The sequence below is a fragment of the Crocodylus siamensis genome, chromosome 12 (genome assembly GCF_052110815.1).
Source record: "Crocodylus siamensis isolate JL-2025a chromosome 12, ASM5211081v1, whole genome shotgun sequence".
Lineage (NCBI taxonomy): Eukaryota > Metazoa > Chordata > Crocodylia > Crocodylidae > Crocodylus > Crocodylus siamensis.
The window spans coordinates 25,302,925-25,329,886 of record NC_143406.1 but is presented as its reverse complement, the minus strand read 5'-3'; the positions used below and the strand labels follow the sequence as shown (position 1 = coordinate 25,329,886).

The 26,962-nt window shown below is 44.6% G+C and overlaps 1 protein-coding gene across 5 annotated transcripts in view; it reads right to left on the bottom strand.

Moving 5' to 3' along the window:
• Positions 1–1,205: 1,205 nt before the first annotated feature.
• PIGQ (phosphatidylinositol glycan anchor biosynthesis class Q) overlaps positions 1,206–26,962 on the bottom strand; it is a 66,056-nt gene continuing 40,299 nt past the window's right edge. For 3 of the 5 annotated variants that reach the window (XM_090023808.1, XM_090023806.1, XM_090023807.1), the window contains 3 exons: positions 26,139–26,253; positions 20,069–20,130; positions 1,207–10,428 (listed from right to left, as the gene is read on the bottom strand). In XM_090023808.1, the coding sequence (XP_089879934.1) occupies positions 10,276–10,428; positions 20,069–20,130; positions 26,139–26,253 (330 nt within the window). In that variant the 3' untranslated portion in view covers positions 1,207–10,275. Of the gene's footprint in view, positions 10,429–20,068; positions 20,131–26,138; positions 26,254–26,962 lie in introns of all 5 variants that reach the window. The other 2 variants (XR_016438675.1, XM_090023809.1) reach the window with 2 other exon arrangements.

The following is a 26,962-nucleotide window of genomic DNA, read 5'->3' as shown; positions in this document are numbered from 1 at the left end:
TCTCAAACAACTGCCTGAGCAGTGTCAAGTCTTTCTAGCATCATCAATGAGGATGGTGCACTAAGGTCAAGAGAATGCAGATGGCTTTGGCAGTCGAGGCCAAAGGGAAGCAAACCACTGTGCACATGTGATTCAAATGAGCAGGAAAACAAGAATTCAGGTTTCTACAGCTCTCAAACACTGAAGAGGAAGAGAAAGCAACAAGACACAGGAAACAGGATCTTCTCCCACAAGTGCTGAATCCTGATCAAGAATATTCAAAGGAACACAGTGTATTAGCACCCACCCCTGGCCCCTGAAGATGGGTGGGGATTTTGCCATTGACTACAAAGAAAAGCAAGGCCTGGAGATAAGATTCTGCTTAAACTCCACTCCATTCTCCAGGACCTTGGACTGTCCTTCAGTTGTACACAGAGAATTGGGCTGATTTCTTTGCATGTGTTGGTAGCATCTTACTACATACACAGTCTTTGGAGTTGCTGGAACTACTTGTAGAGCAAAGCCTAAACCAAAGTAAGAAGCTCAAAACGTGGGCCTTGGTGAATTCATAGATTCATAGATGCTAGGTTCGGAAGGGACCTCAATAGATCATCGAGTCCGACCCCCTGCATAAGCAGGAAAGAGTGCTGGGCCTACATTACCCCAGCTAGATACACATCTAGCCTTCGCTTGAAGACCCCCAGGGTAGGGGAGAGCACCACCTCCCTTGGGAGCCCGTTCCAGACCTTGGCCACTCGAACTGTGAAGAAGTTCCTCCTAATATCCAATCTAAATCTGCTCTCTTCTAGCTTGTGGCCATTATTTCTTGTAACCCCCGGGGGGGCCTTGGTGAATAAATTCTCACCATTTCCCTTCTGTGCCCCCCTGATGAACTTATAGGCAGCCACCAGGTCGCCTCTCAACCTTCTCTTGCGGAGGCTGAAAAGGTCCAGTTTCTCTAGTCTCTCCTCGTAGGGCTTGGCCTGCAGTCCCTTAACCATACGAGTGGCCCTTCTCTGGACCCTCTCCAGATTATCCGCATCCTTCGTGAAGTGCGGCACCCAGAATTGCACGCAGTACTCCAGCTGCGGTCTGACCAGCGCCCGATAGAGGGGAAGTATCACCTCCTTGGACCTATTTGTCATGCATCTGCTGATGCACGATAAAGTGCCATTGGCTTTTCTGATGGTTTCGTCACACTGCCAACTCATGTTCATCTTGGAGTCCACTAGGACTCCAAGATCCCTTTCCACTTCCGTGCCACCCAGCAGGTCATTTCCTAGGCTGTAGGTGTGCTGGACATTTTTCCTCCCTAGATGCAGCACTACATGGAAGAGGTTGCTGATGCACTGGAAGAAGCACAGTAGCCCACTCCTAACCTAATGAGAGTGGAGGGAGCAGACTCCAACTCCTTTCTCATGTGTCTTCCTCTGCATGCTTGCTGATGCAGAGCCTAGAGGCTGGTGACTTCCCCATGCCCAATGCAACATGATGATCAGGAATGTCAGCTGCCATCAGGCAAGTTATAAAAAAAAGCAAGCACGTACTTTTGCGAAAAATAGCTTTATTCTCACATCATTAAAAGAGGTTTACATTCTGACTAAAATAGGCAATTAAAAAATGGCTGCCAAGAGCACAAAGGTCCCCGTTATTAACTCATAAAATGCAAACACAAAATGTTGGGCAATGCAGTGCTACCCTGAAGCCTGTCTCTCGACCCAACTTGTACCTGTGGCAGCACAGCAAGTCCAGCTGGGATCCTCCCCACCAGAGCAGGCATTATGGTTATGATGAACTTTCTTACAGGGAGTACAAGTCAGTTATATTTATTAGGCCAAGCACTGACCCGTTAAGCCAGGTTGCTTTTTAAAATGGGGCTATGGTGGGAAACAAGTTTTATCTTTAAATGGCATAACTAAGGTGTTTTAGAACAAACACCAGTCTCATTTATATGGGAACATTTTGTTCCCACATAGCAGTTAGATAGCAGATGTTAATGAAATGCAAAATCTACCACCACTTTTTAATTAGCCCTACATCTCTTTCTCTCTCTCTCCCTCTCGTCTTCCCCCAACACACAGTCTTATTTTCTCCAAATGGTTGTGCAACCCTTTTCTGGTATCATAACTTAAAGGAAAGTTTAAAGTTGGAGGCTTTTGTAGCACAGCTGTTGTGAAATCTTCACATATTTCCATAATACCAGATTTCCCACAGCACATTACAAAACTACACAAGATCCTTCCCAACACTCAGATGCATCTTCAGGCACTGAGTTGGGGGTGGGGACAGGGAACTTGCTGGCTAGGGATTATATATGTTCAGGCTTCCTAATAGAAGGCTTACTTTTCGAAAGACATCTTCACCCCATTGACAATGAAAGAAGTTACCCTTTGTAGTTTTCAATGGCTGTAATCACATACTCTCTCTTGACCATTCATTTGGCTGCCCTTCTGAAAAGCAGCAGCATTCTAAGGACTTCTTGTTCAGAATTAGAACCTGGATGTAGTGGAAGCCTTGGAGACCAGGTTCAAGGCTGTATCAGGATGCAGATCCAGAGCACTGCACACCTGCAAGCTGCTCCTCTGACAGTGCAATGTATAATGGTGGAAATATGCACCCAGATGCAATAGTGATGGGGGCCTTAGAAGTCTCTTAATAAAACATAAGTTTAGTTCTTTGTTGCAAGATTTGCGCCATCTGTCACTCTCTTACATGATCCAGAGACTGGCTGTTTCCAGGTTGGGATCTGATCAAACCCAAAATCATGAGAGATTTGAGAGGAAAAGAAATAGAAAGGCTCTGATTAGAGGTGCTGTTCTTAGCCCATCTCCAGTTTAACGTAACAAGATGCTCTTATCTCTATGTCTAAACACAGAGAAGATGAAATCAATAGCACTGTACAGGATTTTCAAGATATTCAAGTAGGAAGGTGGCATCTCAGCAGTGTAACTATGAAGCATAGGGAAAGCAGCTTGCTGTCTAAATCAGGGCAGCAGAGCCTTCTGGAGCCTTCCCACGCCGCTGGAGAACACATCTAGAAACCAAAGGAAAATGTCACAACTCCTTTGTGAAGCCTGGATTCTGCAAGTACAGGTGAAGGGGAAGCCCCTCCCCTGGGGTTTCTAAGGCCCACGTTAGAGACATTGACATCTACATAACTCACTGCTGTAGCCACCCTCATGCAAACCTCACACTTACACTACAGTGGCATCATTGTGATGTCATCCAAACAGTTCCTGCTTTAAGCTCCATTTTACCTCAAAGCTATATGTCTTGGATAGGATTTGAACAAAGACGGCTACACTGATGCAGTTGGACCATGAACCCGATGGTGTTTAACATCGAAAAATGCAAGGTTCTCCACTTTAGGAAGAAAAACCTGCAGTATCCTTATAGACTCGACAGTGCTACGTTGGCTAGCACTACAGGCGAAAAGGACTTGGGGGTCATGATTGACCACAAGATGAACATGAACCTTCAATGTGATGCTACAGCTAGTAAAGTGAACAAAACGCTGGCTTGCATCCATAGATGCTTCTCAAGTAAATCCCAGGAAATCATTCTCCCGCTGTACTTGGCCTTGGTGAGGCCGCAGCTGGAGTACTGCATCCAGTTTTGGGCTCCACAATTCAAAAAGGATGTGGAGAAGCTTGAGAGAGTGCAGAGGAGAGCCACAGGCATGATCAAAGGTCAGGAAGACAGACCTTATGATGACAGGCTGAGAGCCATGGGACTCTTCAGCCTGGAAAAGCGCAGGCTCAGGGGTGATCTCATGGCCACCTATAAGTTTATCGGGGTGCTCACCAGGATCTGGAGGAACGTCCGTTCACCAGAGTGCACCAAGGGACGATGAGGTCGAACGGTCATAAACTCCTCCATGACTGTTTCAGGCTAGACATAAGGAAGAACTTCTTTACTGTCCAAGCCCCCAAGGTTTGGAATAGACTGCTGCTGGAGGTGGTTCAAGCACCTACTTCGAACGCCTTCAAGAGACAATTGGATGTTTATCTTGCTGGGATCTTATGATCCCTGCTGACTTCCTGCCCCTGGAGCAGGACTTGATGATCTTCCAAGGTCCCTTTCAGCCCTAATGTCTATGAAATCTATGAAACCACTGCAAGCTTCTCTAATTTACCACCCAGATACTTCAAAAATTCCACCCTTCAATACACATTGAAGTGGGAATCAGTATCTGGGCCAATTTACATGCCATACAACCCCACTGTTTTACAGTGTTTTTGATGTCATGAAGGCAGAACAGAGCTCCCTGTGTTGTCCTAGTCTACCTCAGAGCTGATTTCATTAGCCAACTGATCCTCAGGAAGCTCTGAGTAACCTAGCCCACCAGGTGGTTTGGAGCAGTAGGGGGTCTCCAGCTGAGATCTATCAGTAAGCTGGATGCTTTCTTTGAGAGATGTCTGACATCCTGTTTCTGAAAGTGTGAGACTTGCAGGGTATTTCACTTTAGTACACTACCTATTTCTATCTACTAACTAATTACAATAACTATGCAGCTGTGTAGCTGCAACATCTATGTAACTGCCCTGTACACTATAATCATACATCAGTTTTAACAAAGTGGTCCTTGCATGTGAAATGTTTATGGAGAGGGGAGGAGGGCAGATGAGTGCTGATAACTGCAATCTGCATTACCTTCACTGGAAGTGATGCAACATGCAGCGAGAGCTTTTCGTATACTGTATCACTCTTCGGATCTTGGTCTCCAGATTGTAGAAAGTGTCTGTGTATGCAGGTATGTATGATAACAGCTGTGCATATACCTGTGTAACAAGGCTTAAGTCCAACTGCAGGACTGCGTTAGGGAAAACCCCAAACCCACAAGCTGAGCCTTTTTTGCAGTTTAATTACAGAACTATTTCCTTTCTACAACATCATGGTGTTTGAGTCATGGGAGGAGAGTTTTTATCAATAGCAAAATCACCAGATAAGGATGTCAGCACAGCATGTATTTATGTGCAGTGTAGGGTTTTTTTTTAAATCACACCAAACATGAAGAACCAGATCATGTGTAATATATGGACTGGCACTTTAAAGTGGAAGAGATAAAGAAGAGGAAATCTATTAATAAAGAGCACATATACAAGATCATAGTTCTTCAGTGATGTGCTTCAGTCAGTGTTTGTCATCCTGTTACAGAACCAGGTGGGGTGGGGAAGAGAAGGGACAAAAGGTTCAAATTCCCAGGTCAAGCTCTGAATAGGCACTGTCTTCTTAAGTCAGCACTACAGTACATGGAGCTCTTCACCCTTTGCAAAGAAATATTAGTATTGGACACAGCCTGTTTTAAGATGGAAGAAGATGCTGATCTCACTGTAGAAGATGGCTCCTAGCTAGCATGACTGAAATTGACTTGAGATTTCCTGACCTGGGCAGATATTGCTCTGTTCCAGTGGCTCTCTGCCCATACCCAGAAAAGATTTAACAAATGACCTTCATACACTGAAGCCTTTTTAAAAGACAGAGGTAACCAACCATGGGGTGGCAGAAAGAAAACAAGCTCCTATCAATGATACAGAGAAGCTGGAGTATCAGTAGCAATCTGGAGCTCAGTAAAAATAGTTCTGGCAGGGCAGTGAGTGACCAGAAGTGGTTTTCATATCTATGTTGTGCACTCAAAACAGGGTGACTCTGTGCCCCAGGAAGTTCAGTTTTTTAGGTTGTTCAGGAGGCCACATGTCAGTTTTACTGGTACTTTACAATTCTTAAATCAATGTCAGAGTCTTGAGAGAGCTAATTTAATGCTGGAGCATCTAATAAACTTGGCACTTTCCCAATACAAAGGTCATGTTTGTTGAGTTTAATGGCGCTGTGATATCCCTTGGGGTGAAAGACTTGCTCAATCCAAATATGCAGCTGTGATTCCAACTGTCCTGAATAAGCTGCTTTGCCTCACAGAAAGAATGTTTGAAAAAGCCATTAGTAGACATTGTCTTGGCAGGACAAAACACCTCACAACATTCAAGAAACTGATATAGGCATTGGGGCCATATCTACCGGTATCACACACACCACAGTAGAAAGATAGTCCTTCGAAAGAATACAGGAGCGTAGCACTGGAATGGACCTCCTTGGCTCATCAAGTCTAGCCTCTTGCTATTGCAGTCACCACGCTGTTTGGTGCTATTGCTGGCACCACACTGCAGGTACCACATTGTGTACCTTTTCAAGCCCCATCTTGGAAGTTGTTTTTTTCCCTTGACTACTCTGACTGGAAGGTTCTTCCAGAATCTCACTGCTCTTAGTTTGGAGCCTTCTTCGATTTTCAGCCTAAGTTTCTTCACAGCTAGTTTAAAAGTATTTGTTTGCAGGACTACATTATCCTTTATCTAGAGCACCTCTTCCCCACTAAGCTAGAAGTGTCAAACACCCTTCTGGATTCAGCCCCTGGGCTCCATGTAGGCTGGGTCTGGAAGTGATGGTGGCAAATGGCAGTGGCTGTGGGAGTTAATGCAACCATCGCTCACCCCTGTCACTGTTGAGCATTGCTAACCGGGTTCCAAGTCCAGGATTTTGGCAGTGGGCCCCACTCCTGAATTTTCAGGGCCTCTATAAGCCCTGCAGGCCATGTCACATGGCTCCATGGGCCAGATTTGGCGGGTAGGCTGTAAGGTTGAGACTGGTGCTCTAAGCTAAAGAACTAAGAGACTGGAGGCCAAACTTTTTTTTCCTGGTTTCAGGAAAGAATCACATCAAACTAACAGGATCCAACCTTGTGAAAAGCTGGAAGCACTGAAGATATGAAGCACTGGTGACAGTAACAGTGAAAAAACTATTCTTCCTTCTCAAAGCATCTTCTTTCTATGTACATCCAGAGTCCCATCTGTACAGTAGAACTTTACCACAGCTAGCACCAAGGTACACACTTAAGAGCAAGCCAAATTCTTTTCCAGTTTTCATTGCAGAATTTTTAGAAGAAAAATTCCAGTGGCTAGGTCACTCGGACAACCTCACTGTCTTCATATTCTACTCTGATGCCTGCCATTGAAGATAATAAGGTAGAGAAAGAAACTTTCCTTGGTGGTAGGTTGTCCCAAAAATGGTTTACTGCAGAGTTTTATGAACCTTCTTTGAAGGATATACCACTTGCCAGTGTCAGAGATGCTATATGGGACAAGGTAGACCACTCATCTGATCCAGGCTCATATATCGAATGCTTCTACTTCAATCCAAGGACAGTGGTGTGATCCAAGTGTTTTCAGTAGGGCTTAATAAATGTAAAGAAAGGTTCTTCTTAAGATGAGTAAAGGATTAAAATCTGGCTTGAAGGAAAGAAGGGAAATTTGAAAGGGCTATTCTATCACAGACGGACTGACTGTGAACAGCTTACAAGAGAAGTCTTGATGGAGATTAAGCATTCGCTATTGTAAGGAGTCACAATCTAGTCTTAATGAGGCCAATAGGAAAAGAATTGTTTTTACATGGTATACTCGCAATGTTCCACAACAGTCCAAATGCTGAAGCCAATACTGGTATTTTACATACGGAACATCAAAGACAAACTCAGAACTTGATGCTGCCTGTAGCCACCTACAAATCAACATTTCATTCAAAATATGTAGTGATATCAGGTTGGTTTTTCCAAGATAGTCTCTTTCAATAACATCATTTTCTGGCTCAAAAAAAGCAGAAAATGTTCTTTTGGTAGCTCTAGCCCCGCAAACTTATTGTCAGCTCTGAGGTAACTTCCATGCACTTTGCCCTTACAAAAACCTAGATGGCCATGTACATCTCCACCAACATTCACTCTTGCCTACTAAGGACTGCTTTTGGGAAGGTCTTAACCAAATGCCCCTGTAAACAGATTCATTTTTTTCAGATCATGCCTGCGGACAAAGGGGTGAAGGCTGTACTCTGAGAGGATTTCATACTCATGTATGTGTGGGTAAAAAGAGTTTAAAATCTCAAAACATTATGCATACAACAGGTCAATTCTTCCTCTCTCCAAGTAACCAGATTAGACAATGTGTGGAATATATGGATTCTCCCCTCACTGCCCTATGGAGTGCCAGTTGTGCTGCATTTGGACAACCACTGAAGCCCTGAAGCTGCAACATAGTCTCTCCCTACTAGGCTCTGCTCTTATGTGCGACAGTGGCTAGAAGGGATATATGGAAGTATTCCAACTAGATCCTATTTACCCCAGTCCTGTCTCCCTACACCCAGCTGCAGAGGAACGCAGGGGCAGAGTTTGCAGTCTGGATACCACAACTCCTCTCTTCCTCTCCCATGCCAGTTCCTGCAAACAAAACTTTTTGAAGAAGATGGGGCAGGATTTAACTTATAGGAATTGCACCCGCCTGGTTTTGTATAGGCACTCTCTAGCAACCTTCGAATGCACACCTGGTTCCAACTGCAGGGTATGCCCCCAGGCCCTGTGTGTTGGGTTGCATTCAACCCCAAGGGAGACTCCGACACTTGCCTGCCATAACTTGGTCTTTTCTTCAGTGGTGGGGTTCCTCCTTCGGGCTTCTCACAGACCAGGTGTTGCCCTTTGTGGGCGTTCCTGGGGCTCCACCTCCCCTAACCCCAGCCATGTGCCAGCCTTGAGGACCACTGGATGATGGGTCGCTGGCCCATCCCTTTTTAATATTCTTGTCTGCTCTCTTCTCTCCTTGCTCATCCCTCATAGTTTCATAGTTTGTAGGGTTGGAAGGGACCTGAGCAGATCGAGTCCGACCTCCTGCCATGGCAGGAAAGAGTACTGGGGTCAAACGACCCCAGCAAGGTGTTCATCTAGCCTTGTCTTAAAGGCCCCCAAGATAGCAGCCAGCATCACTTTGCTTGGAAGTTGGTTCGATGACCTTTCAACCCTGATGATGACAAGGTGGGGGATTGTCCTTATCTCTGCACCTGTTCTCCCTTTTGAGGCTTTTACTGTGCTGTCTCGGTCCTCTCTTGTGGCCCGGGGTTACTTGGGGTTACCTCCCCCCCAGTCCGGGCTCCATGTGCCCCCTGAAATAAAGTAATTTTAAAAAAAAGAGAACAGAAGAATAATTAGGGTACAGGGATTCTGCCCACCCCACTCATGGGTCTGGCGTGTGTGGTCCATGAGAACCCTCAACGCCGTCCCACTTTGGCCTGGCTACCCTGCCAAACAGGGTGTGTAATTCTTCTAATGTGGTTGAAATCCCTGCTGCAGGTCTCTGTCCAGCCTCCTTCCGAGCTGCCAACCCTGTGGAGTCGCAGCTCGGGGAGCAGCTTTGCCCTCTGGCTTCAGCATTGCTGCCACTGTCTCCATTTTCCCATCGCTGGCTTTTAAATCTGCCAGGCAGTGGTTTTTGCTGACATCATCCACTGGTGCCGTTCTCAGCTGGCAATAAAAGTGGCTGATGAACCGCACTAGCAGCCCTTCTTGGTGTGGCTCCAATTCTCCTAGGGATGGTAAGTGTACCTTCTTTTCAGGGCTTTCTATTTCTTTCTTTGGGCGGTTCAGCCCTGCCTCAGGTCGCACTGCAGGAGGCTGCTCTGGTGCTTCCATTTTTGTCCCCCTGGGACAGGAATCTTTTCACTCACCAGCTTACTGCATCCATATGGCCCTAAGAACTCATACAGAAAGACACACAGAACATCAAGCCATTTAGGACTTACTTCCTGGACTACACTGTATGCTGGTTCTATGAGGCACTGATGGCTTTAGTCTTGGCTTTAAAAACAGTCCTTTACCCCTGCACCACCAGGCAGGCACCTCAGGATCTAGGGTAGAATAACACTCCACTAACAGCCTGGAAACCAAATCAATTCTATGGGCATCTTTACATATGCTCAGGGGGTGAAGAGGTGCATTTTAATTAGAGTGGTTCTCAGGAGCCACTCTAATTAAAACACCTGCAGCATCTCATATATTCAGTGTCTGTACTTCAAAATGATAGTGGGGGTGCTTTAACTAAAGCTTGTTCAATGAGCCTTAGTTAAAGCGCCCCTGCTGCCAGTCTGAAATGCAAGGACACTGAATATACAAGATGGTGAGGTTGCTGAAGCATTCTAATTAGAACGCTCCAGCAGACGTGATTAAAATGAACTAAATAGAATGAACTCACTAGAACGTGTCAGAGCAGGCATCAGGCACATGTATAGGTGCCCAACGAGACCATATAGGAAGAGAAAATTTGAAGGAGAACACACAAAATACTTCCTCTTTAACAGTTCAGCTCTTCCCACTCAGGACTGAAGCAAGGATCTGGCAGCTGCTGGCCCCATGCTATCTTTGGCCCAGGAGCTGCGGAATTAAATGCTCGTTTTGGCTGCATCTTTCCCAGCCGGCTTCTTTCCTTCTGTTTAGTCCTGCTTCTCCCCTTTGTGCTTCCAAGGGTAGATTAGCTCTCCCAGGAACAACTTTTTGCAGAGAGACCCCCAGGAATCCTTAGGGTAACAGCTGTAGGTTGGGAGCCTGTATGTCTGCACCACGCTGCCATAGGACAGAGGGTTTATCTGGAAGTAGAGAAGAAGAAAGAGAGAAAGTAGTAATGAAAACTGACAATGGTAAGAATTACTCACATTTGGCATCCAAGGCCCCAGTGTGCTGTCCAAGAATGAACAAATTAATCCTCCCAATATCCCTGAGGAAGGTATTATCATCCTTATTTTACAGGTAAGGAAACATAGATGATTTAGCAACCTTTGATCCTTCTGGATCATGATGTATGTCTGAGAGGTCACCCAGACCTTCGATGCATATACCTAGACAGGAATATGGAGGAGTGGAGGCTGCCCAGACCTTCCATCCCTCTTTATGCCATAGAGACAGAATCCAAAGGGCAGACTGAGTCCAGAAATTTGGTGCCTCCATGGCTCTAGGAAACAGAGGCATGATCCAAAACGTTAGTGGGGTTTGGGCGCACTGCCAACTCACCTTCCCCCTCCCTCCCACTCGGCACATCAAAATGGCATGGCACTTTAACAATGACCCTTTAGTTGACTGCAATAATGGAGAGACAGAGCCGGAGTTCTGTAAGCAACTGAATGCCCTTTTAAAGATGTTTTCTTGTGTTCTCTTATATTTTTCCGGACTCTGCCTGTGAGCTATCTTCTTCAGTGACTCTATTTTGCAAGCTGCTGAGTGCTCTCTCTGGCCCTGACCCAGCAATGCACTTTATCTAAACTCAGCTCCTAGTCAACTGAGTGCTGAGTCCTGATGGATACAGGCCACTACATATTTCACATTAATATACAATGACATTATAAAATTAATTCTCTTTGATTGGATTTACATCTTATTTGTTGTAGCTGCTTTCTACTAATATCCTAGCGTAGTATGTGTGTGCGTGTGGGGGGAGGGGCAGCCTTTTTGGCAGGCATGCCACAAATTAGCCATGAACCATCCCCAGGCCACTACAAACCCCTTCCCCTGCCCAATCTGCTGCTCTGCTTTCTGCTCTCTCATACTCTGTTCCTGACCCACTGTTCTGATTTCTTCTTCCTTGTGCTCTGTACCTGCTTTGCTGCTTTGCTTCCTACCCCGTCTGCCACTGTGCTGTGTGCCCTCACCCCCGATCTACTACATGTCACACAAAGAGGCTGCCCATGAAAGTGATGCTTGGGATATCAATGTACAATTTACAGATTCCAAGTGGAGGTAGGACATGGCTGTCTCACTGAATGACTCAGCTGATGTAGTGTCAGCCATCAACTGTCAGGCTACATCATATCTCATAAGACCAGGAATGATGGACATTTATTAAGTTTTGATGGGAGTTCCTGAGAACAATGGGATGGCTGAAGCCTATAGAAACAAGTCCACTTTGCTAAGATGGGGTTTGAACAATGGAGTTACTAAAGAACCTGGACAGGGGACTCAGGAAGACATAGGAAGTTTAGGCTGGGAAAGGGAGGGGGCAGGGCATACTTTTCTAGCAGACAGACCAGCCAAGGAAGCTGGGGGCCTGCATCCGAGACATTGCGGAGAGGATCCCAGAGCTCCTCCGGCCCACAGACCACTATCCCATGCTCCTTATTCACATGGGCACCAATGACACGGCTTGGAGCACCCCCAGCCAGGTCATGAGGCGCTACAGGGATTTGGGAGCGGGCCTTAGGGGTCTGGGAGCTCAGGTGGTGTTTTTGTTGATCCTCCCAGTCTCGGGCTATGGGCTGAGGAGGGAGAGGAGGATCCTTGTAGTGAACCAAAGACTGCGGAGCTGGTGTCATCAGGAAGGCTTTGGCTTCCATGACCACAGCCCGCTCTTTGGCGAGAGAGGCAGTGAGCTGCTGGGAAGAGATGGCCTTCACCTCTCCCCCCTGGGGAGGAGGCTCTTCTCAGCCAGGCTGGCTGACCTGCTCCACCGGGCTTTAAACTAAGCCCACTGCGGGATGGGGGGACTACTGCCACTGCTGGCCCGCTGAGCAACCCTTGCAAAGCCAGCAGACCAAGGCACTTAAGGGAGCCCACCCCTGCCCCAGCCCTGGCACAATCTGTGGGCAAGGCAAGAGTCCCCAAGGGCACACTTGCCTGCCTGTACACTAATGCCAGGAGCCTGGGCAACAAGCAGGAGGAGCTCATCCTCCTGCTCAGTGCTAAGAATTATGATGTCATTGGGATAACGGAGACCTGGTGGGACTCCACCCATGACTGGACCATGGGTATAGAGGGCTATATCCTGTACAGGAGGGATCGTGTTGAGAAAAGGGGTGGGGGTGTAGCTCTCTATGTGAAGGACAGCTACATGTCCCTGCAAGCTGATGTTGGCGACCAGCGTGGACAGCTAGAGACCCTCTGGGTAAAAATTTGTGGGGAATACAGCACAGGGGACACAACGGTGGGGGTCTACTACAGACCTCCCACTCAAAGTCCCGAGCTTGACCAGGAGTTCGCCCGGGAACTGACTGAGGCCGCTTGCTCCAGGACCTCGGTTGTCATGGGTGACTTCAATTACCCGGACATCTCGTGGGAAGATCACTCAGCAAAATCTGAGCGGTCGCAAAGCTTTCTCTCATGCGTGGATGACCTCTACCTGACTCAAGAAGTCTGTGGGCCAACGAGAGGCAAAGCACTGCTCAACCTGGTACTGGCTATGGGGGACAACCTAATCGGCGACCTAGTGATCGATGGGAAGCTGGGTGACAGCGACCACGAGCTGATCACCTTCACCATCCGCCGTAAAGCTGGCAAGTCAGTCAGCAACACAGAAGTCCTTGACTTCAGAAAAACCGACTTTGACAAGCTCAAGAGGCTTGTCGGTCAGGCCCTTAGGGACCATGACCCCAGGGAGAGGGGAGTTCAAGAAGAGTGGTTGCTTCTCAAGGAAGTGACCCTCAATGCACAAGCTAAATCTATTCCAACACGGAGGAAAGGCAGCAAGAAGGCACAGCAGCCCCCCGGCTCTCCAGGGACCTAGCGGACCTCCTATGGCTAAAAATGAAAGCCTACAAAGGATGGAGGATGGGATTCACCTCCAAGGAGGATTATTCTGCACTGGTCCGGTCCTGCAGGGAGCAAACCAGGAAAGCCAAGGCTGCAACTGAACTCCAACTAGCTTCAAGCATCAAGGACAACAAAAAGTCCTTTTTCAGATATGTGGGGAGCTGCAGGAAAAGCAAGGGCAACGTTGGACCCCTGGTAAACCAGATGGGGCAACTGACAACTGACACCCAGGAAAAAGCCAACCTATTAAATATGTACTTTGCGTCAGTCTTTCATCAGTCCCATGGGACGCCCATGCCTGCTATGGGACAGGGAGATCCAGGTGATGGGGATCCCCTACCCTCCATAAATGCTGACCTTGTGAAGGAACATCTTGAGAAGTTGGATACCTTCAAGTCAGCCGGCCCTGACAATCTGCACCCCAGGGTACTCAAGGAGCTGGTGAGTGTCATAGCCCAGCCCCTGGCACGGATCTTTGAAAACTCCTGGTGCTCTGGTGTAGTGCCTGAAGACTGGAAGAAGGCCAATGTGGTGCCGATCTTCAAGAAAGGGAGGAGAGTGGATCCGGCTAACTACAGGCCCATTAGCCTGACTTCTATCCTGGGGAAGATCTTAGAAAAGTTTATTAAGGAGGCCATCCTTGAGGGACTGGCCCAGGCTAACATCCTAAGGGATAGCCAGCATGGGTTTGTTGCGGGTAGGTCTTGGTTGACCAATCTCATTTCCTTCTATGACCAGGTGACCTATTACCTGGACCAGGGAGAAGAGATTGATGTCATATATCTTGACTTCAAAAAAGCTTTTGATCTGGTATCCCATGATCACCTCTTGGCCAAACTGGCCAGTTGTGGCCTTGGCTCCACCACGATCCACTGGCTGGGAAATTGGCTTCGTGGTCGGACCCAGAGGGTTATAATTGATGGCAGTCACTCATCGTGGTGCCCTGTGACCAGTGGGGACCCTCAAGGCTCTGTCCTGGGACCCATACTGTTCAACATCTTCATTAATGATGTGGACACCGGAGTCAGGAGTGGACTGGCCAAGTTCGCCGATGACACCAAACTTTGGGGCAAAGCATCCATGCCAGAAGATAGGCAGGTGATCCAGCCTGACCTGGACAAGCTCAGCAAATGGGCAGACGAGAACCTTATGGTGTTTAACACCGAAAAATGCAAGGTTCTCCACCTTGGGAGGAAAAACCTGCAGTATCCTTATAGGCTCGGCAGTGCTACGTTGGATAGCACTACAAAAGAAAGAGACTTGGGGGGTCATCATAGACCACAAGATGAACATGAGCCTGCAGTGCGATGCTGCGGCTAGTAAAGCGACCAAAACGCTGGCTTGCATCCATAGATGCTTCTCGAGCAAATCCTGGGACGTCATTCTCCCCTTGTACTCAGCCTTGGTGAGGCCACAGCTGGAGTACTGCGTCCAGTTTTGGGCTCCACAATTCAAAAAGGATGTGGAGAAGCTTGAGAGAGTCCAGAGAAGAGCCACGCGTGTGATCAGAGGTCAGGAAAACAGATCTTATGATGATAGGCTGAGAGCCATGGGACTCTTTAGCCTGGAAAAGCGTAGGCTCAGGGGTGATCTGATGGCCACCTATAAGTTTATCGGGGTGACCACCAGGATCTGGGGGAACATTTGTTCACCAGAGCGCCCCAAGGGATGACTAGGTTGAACGGTCATAAACTCCTCCAAGACCGTTTCAGGCTGGACATAAGGAAGAATTTCTTTACTGTCCGAGCCCCCAAGGTCTGGAACAGCCTGCCAGCGGAGGTGGTTCAAGCACCTACATTGAACACCTTCAAGAGTAAATTGGATGCTTATCTTGCTGGGATCCTATGACCCCAGCTGACTTCCTGCCCTTTGGGCAGGGGGCTGGACTCGATGATCTCCCGAGGTCCCTTCCAGCCCTGATGTCCATGAAATCTATGAAACTGGGCTGAGCGGGAAGAGTGAGAGAAGCCAGTGGAAGGGCCAGCACTGTTTACTCTGAGCATGGGAAGCTCAAGAGCACAATTTTGCTGGGAACCAGATCCTGAAGCCTGGTGATGCTGCCACTAAGAATGCCCTACCAGGGCAGATTCACATGAAAATAGGCAAGACTTTATCAAAATGAGCATTCTTAAAATCATGGGTCTGGATGGGTCGGTCATCTCATCCATCCCTATACACAGAGGCAGGTTTTGCTGCATCTGAATCAGTCCTGATGGATGCCTATCCAACATCTTAAAACCATGCACTGAAGGAGATCCTACAATTGCTGTAGGTAGTTTAACTGTACTGACATTTGGGAATTTTCCTCTGAGGTTTAACTTGAATCTGCCTCTTGTAGTTTAAAGCTATTGCTTCCTGCCCTACCTTCAGCAGCTAGATAGGATAATTGTACACCATCCTTTTTATGGCAACATTTTACATATTTGAAACTGTTATTACATCACCCCTTCACCTGCCTTTCTTCCGATTAATTATTCTGAGCTCATTCAACCATTCCTCACATGGCTTGGTTGTCATCACACCTGTTGCTCTCTTTTATATCCGCTCCAATTTCTCCATATCCTTCTTAAAATGTGGTGCCCAAAAATGGACACAATATTCTATTTAGTTCCAACTTAACACCAATAAGGAATATTATCTTACATATCTTGGATATGAGGTTTTTGCAAATGCAGCCCAAGGTGGTATATGCCTTTTTCACAAAAGCATCTCAGTGCTAACTCACAGTCATTTTGTGGTCCCCCACAACACCCAAATCCTCAGCTGTGCTCAGCTATCCCTCATTTTGTATCTGTTGAATTGGTTTGTCTGCTAGGTGAAGTACCTTACATTTGTCCTTGTTGGATTTCATGTTATTGTTCATGACCTAATTCTCTGATTTATTGAGAGCATTTTGGATTTTCTATCCCACCCACATCTGTGTTGTCCACAAATTTCATTACTGTATTCTCCAGTCATTTATTCAAATTGTTAATAAAAAGATTAATAGTATTGGACATGGAACATATCCCTGGTGTTAGGGTAGCTCGTTATGTTTAATGCTTTGAAGTTGCACCTGCTTATAGTATTGTTTATATTTAGCTTTATTTAATCATTGCTTAAACTTTGTCCTTATTAACTTTTCATTTTTATTAGCCTGCTTTGAGTTGTTTTTGTAGATATCATAGTGCTCATTATATCTTTTCTTTTTTATCACTGTGAGAAGTTTTTTTAACATAACATAGCAATGGCCTTGTTATCAGCTCCAATTAACTGAATTTGGCACTAACCAGTGAATCAGAGGATGAAAGGATTGGATATATTAATGAAAGGTGATAAGGGAGACCAATGGACAATGCCCGAAGTAAGACATCAGAAAAAGGCCAAATTAAGAGGTCTGCTTGTGATGGGTCTGTTAGACAAAGGAATATGCTGATGGGATAAAAGATGGACAGTATGCTGAGCGCCGAGAGACCAATCCACAAGCAAAGAGTCATCAAAGGAGTGAAGTTGAAGACAAGCATAAAAGGGGGGAACAAGAAAGTTTGTCATTATTGTTGTCATAAATCCAGCCTTCCAACCTGTCTGGACCACCCCGGCCCATGATGTACCCTTTGCTTCCAGGAACTGAGTGGCTGCCTTTTCTGAAGAGCAATATAACATCTGGGATTGGGTGAGATTATTGTATTTAATGTGTTTTCTCTCTCTGAATATAGAAACTGCTAAGATAATACTTGTTGTACAAATAAAGTTAGATTTTGACTTTAAGACACTGAGTTGTCTGCGTTCATATTTCATGTTCCATGTAAGGGTTAATTGTGCTTTAATGATCCCTTAGTACTATCTGGGAGACAGGGCTGCTAACAGTGGGATCCCACTTAATGCTTCCTTCCAGTTTGATATTGATACATTCATTACTACTTGCTGCTTGCGGTCTTTCAATCAGTTATGTAGTCACCATATGGCAGTTCTTTCTTTTCCAGTTTACTCTTGAGAATATCTTGTAGCACTGTGTTGAAGCCTTCCTACCAGAAACCCAAGAACGATGCTCATTCAAAGAAGGAATGGTCTCATGCCATCTGACTTATGTCCAACCCAGACTAACTTTTGTAACTCAGATTTCAAAAGCTCTGAATAAACTATAGACCAATAATTAACCCCATGAATTACTGGATGGTAAATCTGAATAAATTCAATAGAATCACAATGTGGCCACAGACAATTCACCAAAAGAAATAACAGTAAAATTTGAATCAACTATTACCAGCTATTTCCTCAGCTCTATTCATATTATTATCCTGGCTGGAAACAGGTTCGTTTGTGTGGAAACAAGGGATTATTGCTAGGGGAGCAACCGATCTTGAATGTTCATCCTGACTATGTAGTTTGGGCTATCTGGATGAAGCATTCCTGGGCTCTTCTGGTTAAAATTACCCTCTCTGCAGAAGGCTGCTGTCACAGGGGTGAATTTTCCCTGAGAGATAACAAGAATCAGCTTTCAACTCAGCACAGTGTAAATGCATCTCACTATCCTATTTTAAGTGTAAAAGCAACCAGTTCATTAGGGAAGTTGCTCTTGAGTTCCTTTTATGTAGTTTCTATAGTTCAAAGCTATATGCACTGCTAAAATATACATCCTTTCTTTCATCATGGAATTGTTCCTTCTTTCTTTTCCCTTTTTGTAACCCATTCCAAGCAGGGTGCTGTCTTAGGTGAAATTTCTGGCAGAATGTGCAGAAAACAACTAAAGTTGTAGGGAATCCAAAGCCTCAGAAGCTTTTTTTGTAGTAATAACATCAAGGACAGCTAAGCCACTAGTTAAAAGTCAGACATATGTTTTATTTGTTTACAAGAATAAATTACTCTAAACCCCAAAGTAAATATTAAGTCACCTAAGACACCTTGGAGTGACTTAAGCAGCCAGTGGAATGAAAATAGCATCTTGCCACTAACAATATGTCTGTATCTGGATTCTAAATTCTGATTACATGGATTTTTTTAAAGAAAATAAATAACGGTTTGCTGAACCATATGGAGGATATAAGCACCTTTAGAAAACAGGAGCAGAGAGAATCTGATTTCAATCAGTCTGGAAATATTTTTGTTCTGTCAAAATATTGCCATTGGTTTCTGATCTACCATGTTTCCGTTTAAATTTTCTCAATGCTCAGATATAGGGACAAAGTAAAAATGCATCAGTCATCCAGATTTACAATTTTTGTGCCCAGTTTGCACACACAAAGTTAGTCTTCTCAGGGAAGATACTGGGAAATACTGCTCCATGGTGTAAAAAGACACACAGGCATAAGGGGGAGCTGACACAACACAAGCGTCTCATGAAAACTGGGACAAAGGTATTACAAAGTGTACAACTAAGATAAGCCTGTATGTCATTACCATGACCATAGGAGGGCATCTTTAACAGATAACCTACCTATTTTCCATCAGCAGAAGAGGGGCACAAAGGAGATCATTACATCCGAGCCTCTCTTGCTACAGTGAGAGGTATCACACTCTAGGAAACTCCTTTCTGTGATGGTCCTTAGGTTAGCGCTTTTGTTCACCCTTTGGCTTTGTATTTTTCCTCCAACTAACCCCTGATCTCTTTCCCTGGAAGCAGCAACTACCATACTTCATAATCACAGTGGCCATATCCGACTATGTTGCTTTTATACTCTCCTGTGGTTCCTATGGAGTAAAAATTGCTTAAATCTTCCCTACCACAGAGCTTCTTATATGTAGAGATTGGTGTTGGGACCAGAACAGAACTGGAGTGAGCTAAAAGAATTGAAAAGCTGTAGCTGTTTTCTGTCTTTCTAATGCACTGGGTAGATTGTGACTGTAGTAGAGAAACTGGCTCACTGCTATCCAGGTCTGGCCATAACACAGGATCGCAAACAAACCAGCATTATAAAAAGCAAGCAAGTCAACTGCCCAATGCAGTGGGACTATACTGGGGTCAGAAAACAGATGCATCATTGATTCGTTGTCACTCTTCCATATGTTATGAGAAATCGACTGTCACTGTGTCAGCCCATTTTCAGAAAAAGATTCCCTTGAACTTTTGTTCCTCAGTGGGTTTAGAATGGAGGGTGGTTTTTTTTTTTAAGTAGACTTTCTCCCTCTTTTTATCATGTAGCATCCCACAGATCTAACTAAGAATGCATCAGAAGGGCCCCATATTGCCTGGGTCATAAGTTACTTCATGTTTATCAGCTTATCTGCAAGAGAAGGTCTCCTTACTAGAGCTGGTTCCGGTAATCTGTTCTTCACTCTAGTTGGGTTTAGATGGTTTCTCTGGTCACATACAATGCACAGCATTGATTAGGTGCAGCTACAGATGCCCAGGACATCTGTAGCTGACACTTGCTGGTACTAACATTAGGTTATAATTATAGAGGTGGAGGAGCATCATGTTACAACTATTCACATTTCATTTTGTAGCACTCAGAATGTTGCATCTAATAAAATTTGGAGCCAATGAAATGCATGCAAAGGCAAGGAACACTACTTAGCTGGAAGAGATACAACAACCATTCATAGTGAGGTGGGGTACGCTTCCAGCACCTCCATATCCCACACTGAAATTTTGAAAGGGGCCTTTGTCTTAAAGGCCAGACTTGGGAAGGGTAACAGAAACTGTCTGAAAGCAGTAAGAATCTTAAGGACAACCCTGGTTACAATACTACAGCAGACAATATAACTGAATGTGCAAAGCAACTCATGGTTTACCTGCATTAGAAGACGAAGAGGTTTTCCAGTCTTTTGTTCAAGGACTCTGAACTTCACACCAGCTGAAAACAAAAGGAACAAAACAACCTGTGATGGAAGAGAACAACCCCCATTCTCTTCTCAGCACAATTATTGAGTGGAGATTTTCTAAAAATGACACAAAAAATCAAGCATGGGAGTTAGTCAACAACAACCAAAATGACAAAGGAACTGCAAGGATCTTTATTAGTCCCTAACATGCTGTCCAAACAGGGGGGAGGCCCATCCTCTGCTATCAAGGGACAGAAAACTCTCTGCTACTAATCACTTTTCACATGGTTGCTCAGTACTGTAGCAATGAAGTTTAGCACCCGGGACAAAGCCTGAAGTGGCAGTCTGCCCTTGCCCTACACAGATCCGGGGGGGGGGGGAACGAAAAACACAGTGGCAGGAGCTGCCTTCCCTTTGTGCCCGTGCCCCCCTCCCAAGTAAGCCACTCGCAGGTCTGTCCTGCGCCCTGCCCTGGCTGGGCAGCATCTGTTGGCACCCTTTTGCTTTGGCACCTGGGGTGGTTGCCCCATTCGCCCCCACCTTGCTATGGCACTGTGGTTGCTGTTCATGTGCTAGACTCCCTTCTGCTTTTAGCTTAAGTAAGGGAAAGGCTGTGATGGTGGTTGACACAGAAGCATTTGAGTAAATTCAAAGCAATCAATGATTACTGATAAGAATTAATCCGTTCAGGTATTTTAACATGCTGACCACTGCTACCACCAGCCAGTCTCTCACTTCTTTATCCCCTCCAAGCCTAACTAAGTTCCCTATGAAATCAAAGTTAAATGGGAAAGATTTTGGATTTGAGGTATGATATACTGTAAATAAACAACATTTTACTAATATTCTAAACAGGGAGAATGCTTTATATTTAGAGGGGCACAGATTCCCTTGATGATGCAAAATGCTACAGCAGAGTGAAAGTTCTTTAAAGAACTTTCCTCTACCAACCAGGATCATTTCAGTTTTGGCTGGGTTCAGCTCTATCCTGCCATCCAGTTATTTTTGTCAGTCATTGAAGAAAGCTGGAAAAAAGTGTTTATGTATGAGATAAGAGAGATGTAGAATGTCATCTGAATACTAAAGGTCATCTTGCAAGATCAGCTTCCCCAGCGGTTTTATACAGATGGTGAATATGTGGGGATAAGGTTGAGTCTTGTGGGCCTTGGCAAATCTAGGCTCTGGACTAGGAGAAAAAGGACCAGTTGCTTGCAGGGACTTTTTGAGAGGAAGCAACTAATCATTTCAAGGCCTGTTCTTTACACAGGTAACTTCTTTGAGATAGGACAGCAATGATTAGAAAAAACATAAAATGCTGAAGAGAATTCCTGCAGGCCAAACAAGGATGTACTATCTAGGTGAAGATACAGGAGGAGACTGCCCACTTGAACAAGTACCATCTTCTAGGAATTCTAGCCCCACAGTCTCTTACCACAAATACTAGTTAATGTTGTCTCTTAAGTGAAAATTTAAATTAAGATCCTAAGCCATTAACAAATATGTGAAGGGCTTAAGTTACAAATACATTCATTTATAAATTAACACTATTATTTGTAGACTGTTTGAGAGTTTTGAGCACTTAACTTTATATGAAGAGTAAAAATGCTCAGTAAGTTCCAGATTGTTATAACAGAAATATCCTAAACCATCTTTTTGATTAACCTGGCAAGATTAGAGTTCAGGGTTCTGTGCTCCCTGTGCTTCATTTATATCATTACTAACATAAGACAAATCAGAATATGCTTCTACTTCTTTGTTTGACTTTATGCAATGTGTTAATCATTATTTATATTCCAGTAAATGTTGGAGCCCCAGCAGGCTAGGTCAGTGGTTCTCAACTCCTTTAGACTCAAGGCACCGCTTGTTAGACTCAAGATACCTCTCAGAAAATGCCATTTCTTAGTTTTTACTCTTTTTTTATTACAGAAAAATAATAGACCAACTCTTTTGTTGCAAAAGAACTCAGAAAGACAACAAGAAGTCAGAATGTTTTTGACACTATAGATTCCTGGTTAAAATCTCTGAATTTATGTTGGGAATCGTGTAGGTGTTTGCACATCTCTCAGTGCTAATCTCATAGCATCCTGGCCATGAGAATTACTAGGCTAGTTACAAAAAGTCATGGACTAAATATAGACATTGGATTTATGATACATTATAACCATACTAACATCTGATACCCCAGGTAACCTGGGTACTATTTACCAGCTATATTCTCAACACCAGGTTTACATTCCCCTTCTCCCCACGCTGGACTCTCACCCATTAACTGGCTCAATATACATTTTCACTGACAGGCTTTCTTGCATGCATACTGGCCTCTGGCTTCTATTCCATCCAGGAAGAGCACAGACCAACTGCAGACAGACACTTTCTCAGCCTGTCAAAGGGTGTTTGTACCTGAAAGCTTGCAAAAAAGAATTTTTCCAACTATTTTAAATGGTCTAATACAGAGGCCTCCAATTCTTTTAAGTAGGAGATCACCTTTGGCATTTAAAAGCAACCCAAGATGTACCATGCACTACTGCCACCCCCCTGCCCAGCAGGTGGGGGTGGGGCAGATCGAGGCAGAGGGAGAAAAAATTATTTGGGAACATGCCTCCCCAGCAGATAAGTCCCACCCGGTCAGGGCCCCACCCAACTTATTATCCCTGCTCCTGCCTCTGCGGCACTGTCCCTCACAGTAGGGGCCTTGATCTAGCCCCCACCCCTTCCTTCCCCCATGGACTGCCCTGCAGGCTGGGGTGCAGATGTTCATGCATATGGGCACTCAGCCCTCCACCCCAGCCTCGGATCAACTCCAAGAGGCTCTGAGATCTACCGCAAGTGGCTCTGAGATCCACCAGTGGAATGAGATCTAATAAAAGATATCAGATTTACAAAAACAACCTAAGCTAGTTAAAGAATTACAAAGAGTTTGCAATAAAGAGAAAAGTTAACTAACTTGCTAGAAGTCAAACTCTAATGACTGAGCCAGGAACAGAGGCCAAGTTGCCTGAACCCTAGCGCAGTGCCTGATTTACTGCATTATACCATTCCAAAAGCAAAACTCTACATCCAGAACAAAACAGGCAGACCCCATTCCAGGATAACTTTTTCCAGTTGGCTGGCCTCTGCTTGGTGTACACTGCTCTTGGGTGGAGAACTACAGATTTGATATGTTTTCAAAATTTTATAAAAAACATATTATTCCACTTACATGTGGATGGACCATTATTCATCTGTGCTTATTTAGACATCATGAATACAATTGTTCTCTCACTTCAGAGTCTAAGCCAAGGAAATCAGAGGCCAGATGCCAGGACTGCACTGAACTGTAGTTAAAAAGTGCACTAAACCCTTCCTGATAGGAAAGCAATACATACAAGGCATTGGAACCACTTCGATAATAGTTCCAGAACTAACTGATCAGGTACCTACAGCAAAAGAGCAATACTATTGGGACGATATCTTTTGCAGGCCATTGCTCTGTAATTGGTAATAGAAAAGCAGCATCAAGGAAACAAATGAGTGGTGTGCAGTTTCATAGTTGTTGGGGGCTGGAAGGGACCTTACAGATCATCGTGTTCAGCCTCCCTGGACACGTGCAGGAAAGATTTCTTGAAGGGCTATCCTTCCTTTAAGCTGATTTGACCTTTTCTTTTCTCTTCTCAGACAAAATGTTCTTCTGACCTGAGTCAGAGATGATCTCTAAATGTCTTGCCTGAAGAGAAGGTCTGATGCATTTTCCTGTTTCCTCAGTTAGAAGACATCATGGTTGGTATTGCAGTGTTTTTTTTAAATCATTCACAGCAAGATTTCATTCTAATCAATTACCTGACATCTACTGGGACAGCTGTCTTTAGCTGGATTTCCTGGCATCCAAAGACAGTTCCTAAAAGGTTAAGTTCCTGCAAGCAAATGCATGGAGAGCTGCTGAAGGCAGGCACTGAAAAGCAACATAATCTGTAGGATTCCTTATCTCTTCATGCCCAAAACCTGGAATATTTCCAAAGAGACTAACAGACATAGCCGCTATCAGCTGCCTCAGGGTTCCTTCCAGTTCATGATTGGCCTTGACTTCATGATGACCAAGATCTTTCACTCTATGTTTCTTGCATCTGGAATTCCCTGATTCACAGTCATACTGGAGCTTATGGTTTAGCCCTTCTTGATTTGCAATGGTTTATCTACAATTAATTCAGCTAAACCCACTTCAGTATTACCCTTGATTCCAGTCCCAAAAATGGTTGTCAACCATGGCGTGGCAGAAAGTAATTTTGAAATGGTCACAGGCTAATCTGGAAAGAGGAATGCTTATTTGTTACTTACCCAGAGTTCTCTGGTTCTGAAACTAAACTGGACATTTCAGCTCAGTTCTTTAATTAGTATAAATCAGCAAAGCTCCACAGAAGTTCACAAAGTTATGTCAATTTACACTGAAGACACAGCCCTTCTGAATATACGAATATAGTTCTGGGAAGGGGCTCCAGGCCATCAAGTCCAGTCCTTTGTGCTCTAGACAGACAATTCCCAGGGACTCCCCAAAATCACTACTTCAAACCTCATACACAACTAAAAAGTACAATATAACTGAAACATCAAGAGCACCCTATAACACGCAATAGGTAAAAGCAGGGGAGATGAGGGCAGTGTCAATGCCCTGTCACTGCAATGACATTAATATATGATCGAAAGATCCTAGAAACAGGACTATGCCACATGCTATGGAGGAAAACAAAATCCCCCATGTTCCATGCCTATAGGACTTAAGGAAAACATTCCTTTCTGATGCCAAATCTGAATGAAAACAAGATCTTCTAGCAAGAAACCCGTGTATTTTTAAGTCCCAGAAGGACCATCAGTGCCCTCCAGTCAAAAAGCCCTGGCCTAGCTGTGGCCAACATAACCTCATACCTATTCCTGCTCCCAAGCTAATAACATTAATGAAAGGGAAAAAAAATCCTTTTTGGCCCCTATTGGTGATCAACAAAAGCCCTGAAGCATGGGATTATCTACATAATCCCTAACATACTACAAGAAATTTACCTCTGTATCCCAATTGAGGATTACAAATACACGAGTCCACCTATAATGCTAACTAACTATTGAGACAGGACTCCTTGTTTTCTCATACCACTCCTTCCATAAACTTTTCCAGGCCAATCTTAGAGTGATTCAGGTTCTTTGCCCTACAACTTCGCTCAGAAAACCATTCCAAAACATTATTTCTCTGACAGTTAGAAACTTTCTTATAATTTCTGACCTACATTTATAGCTACCCATTTATGTATACCCATTTTGTAGCTTTTTTCTGTTCCTCCTCTTTTCTTACTATTCATGCCATGAATGTACTTGTAAAGGGTGATCATATCCCCTTTCATCCTCTATTTTGTTAAACTAAAAAAGAACAGGTTCTCAAGGTGTTCTATCCTGTTTTCAAGCCAAGAACAGATGGCAAAAAATTAAAAATAAAAATTCCCCCACAATTTAGCAAAAACTTTGAATTCCAGAGGATTTGAGGTTGCTAGCAGATCCTGTTAAGCTGACCCAGTAGGTAAAAACAGCTAACCCAATTTAAAAGTTGTCTGGGAGAACAACACTTTCTGCTTCAGTATGTTTTGCTATAGTGTTTCTGATTCTGCTTTAGCATCACATTACTTTCCACTGACTTTATTATCCAGTATCATAAGATAACTGTTTAGTAGCGCTGACAACTGCATAGCTTTTGTGTTGGGAACCTGAGTGTCTTGCAGGCATGAACAACTGGTGTCTCCCACGACTGGGGGGCGCACCAAGGTGGTGAGCAGCAAGCAAGACTGCATCAGTAGCAAGGGGGGGCAATGACTGCCTGCAGAAGCTGGTGGTGGCTTTGGTGGAGGCCAATCTCGGGGTGGGGGGGCATGTGCCTCCATGTCCTCCCTATGCATTGCCTATGCTTTCAGGTAATTTTTACTTTTTCAGTACAAAAAGCTACCCCAATACCAGATCAAACCCCCAACAGGCACCCCTGTGAATACAAGTGTGGGAGCTCTTGTCAGTTTTCAGATGTGGTACCTACCTGCGAGTCGGTAAGATCTGCAGAGCCGAAGCAAGATTGAATAAAGGGGTAGAGAGTCAATGAGGTCCACTAGCAGATGGATCAGGCCTTGCACAACCACCACCAGCAGGCGGAGCTATAAAGAAAGTTTGACAGGCAGATGCAGATGAGCAAACAGGCTTACACTCTCAGAAACAATTAGTGATGTTGGCAGCCTAAATTTGTGGGCACTCAGCTTAAAACACTCTGGACAGAGTTGATTTCCAGTGAGCTCTGAGAATCAGACTCCTTGACAATCTTGGTCTAAATCTGTAATAATAATCAAGGTGCTTGTGGCTGTATAGACTCTGTCCTTCAAAAGCATGAGATATATTCTACTTTTGTGCCATTGAAAATAGTGGAATGCAGTATTAAAGACAGAGGTGAGGAATTAGACTTCCATTTCTAAGAGATTCCATCGCTTACCAGCTGTGGTTAACAGATGCAAAACCGTGTCTCCCTTGCAGTGAATAAAACTAGCTTGCTTCTAACTGAAGAATCCCTTTATAAAGCATTTAAACTCCCCCTTATTCAAGCACTCTCTATTATTGTACTACTTTTTATAGTTTTTTCTGTCAAACTTTTTGGAGTCCTGTACTATTTTTATTCTGCTCCTTTCAAATAAGAAGTTAAAGTTTTTGTGAAGGTTACAGACTTTAGTGGGGAACTTTGCATCCAGGCCTCAAATGGTACTGGCTGGATTGGGAAATGAGTCCAACTTTTCCACCAAAGTCTGGCTAAATAAGTATTAATGAAATAGGTTAATTTCCAGATGGAAAAGTTCTGGATCAAACCAGAAAGGCAGT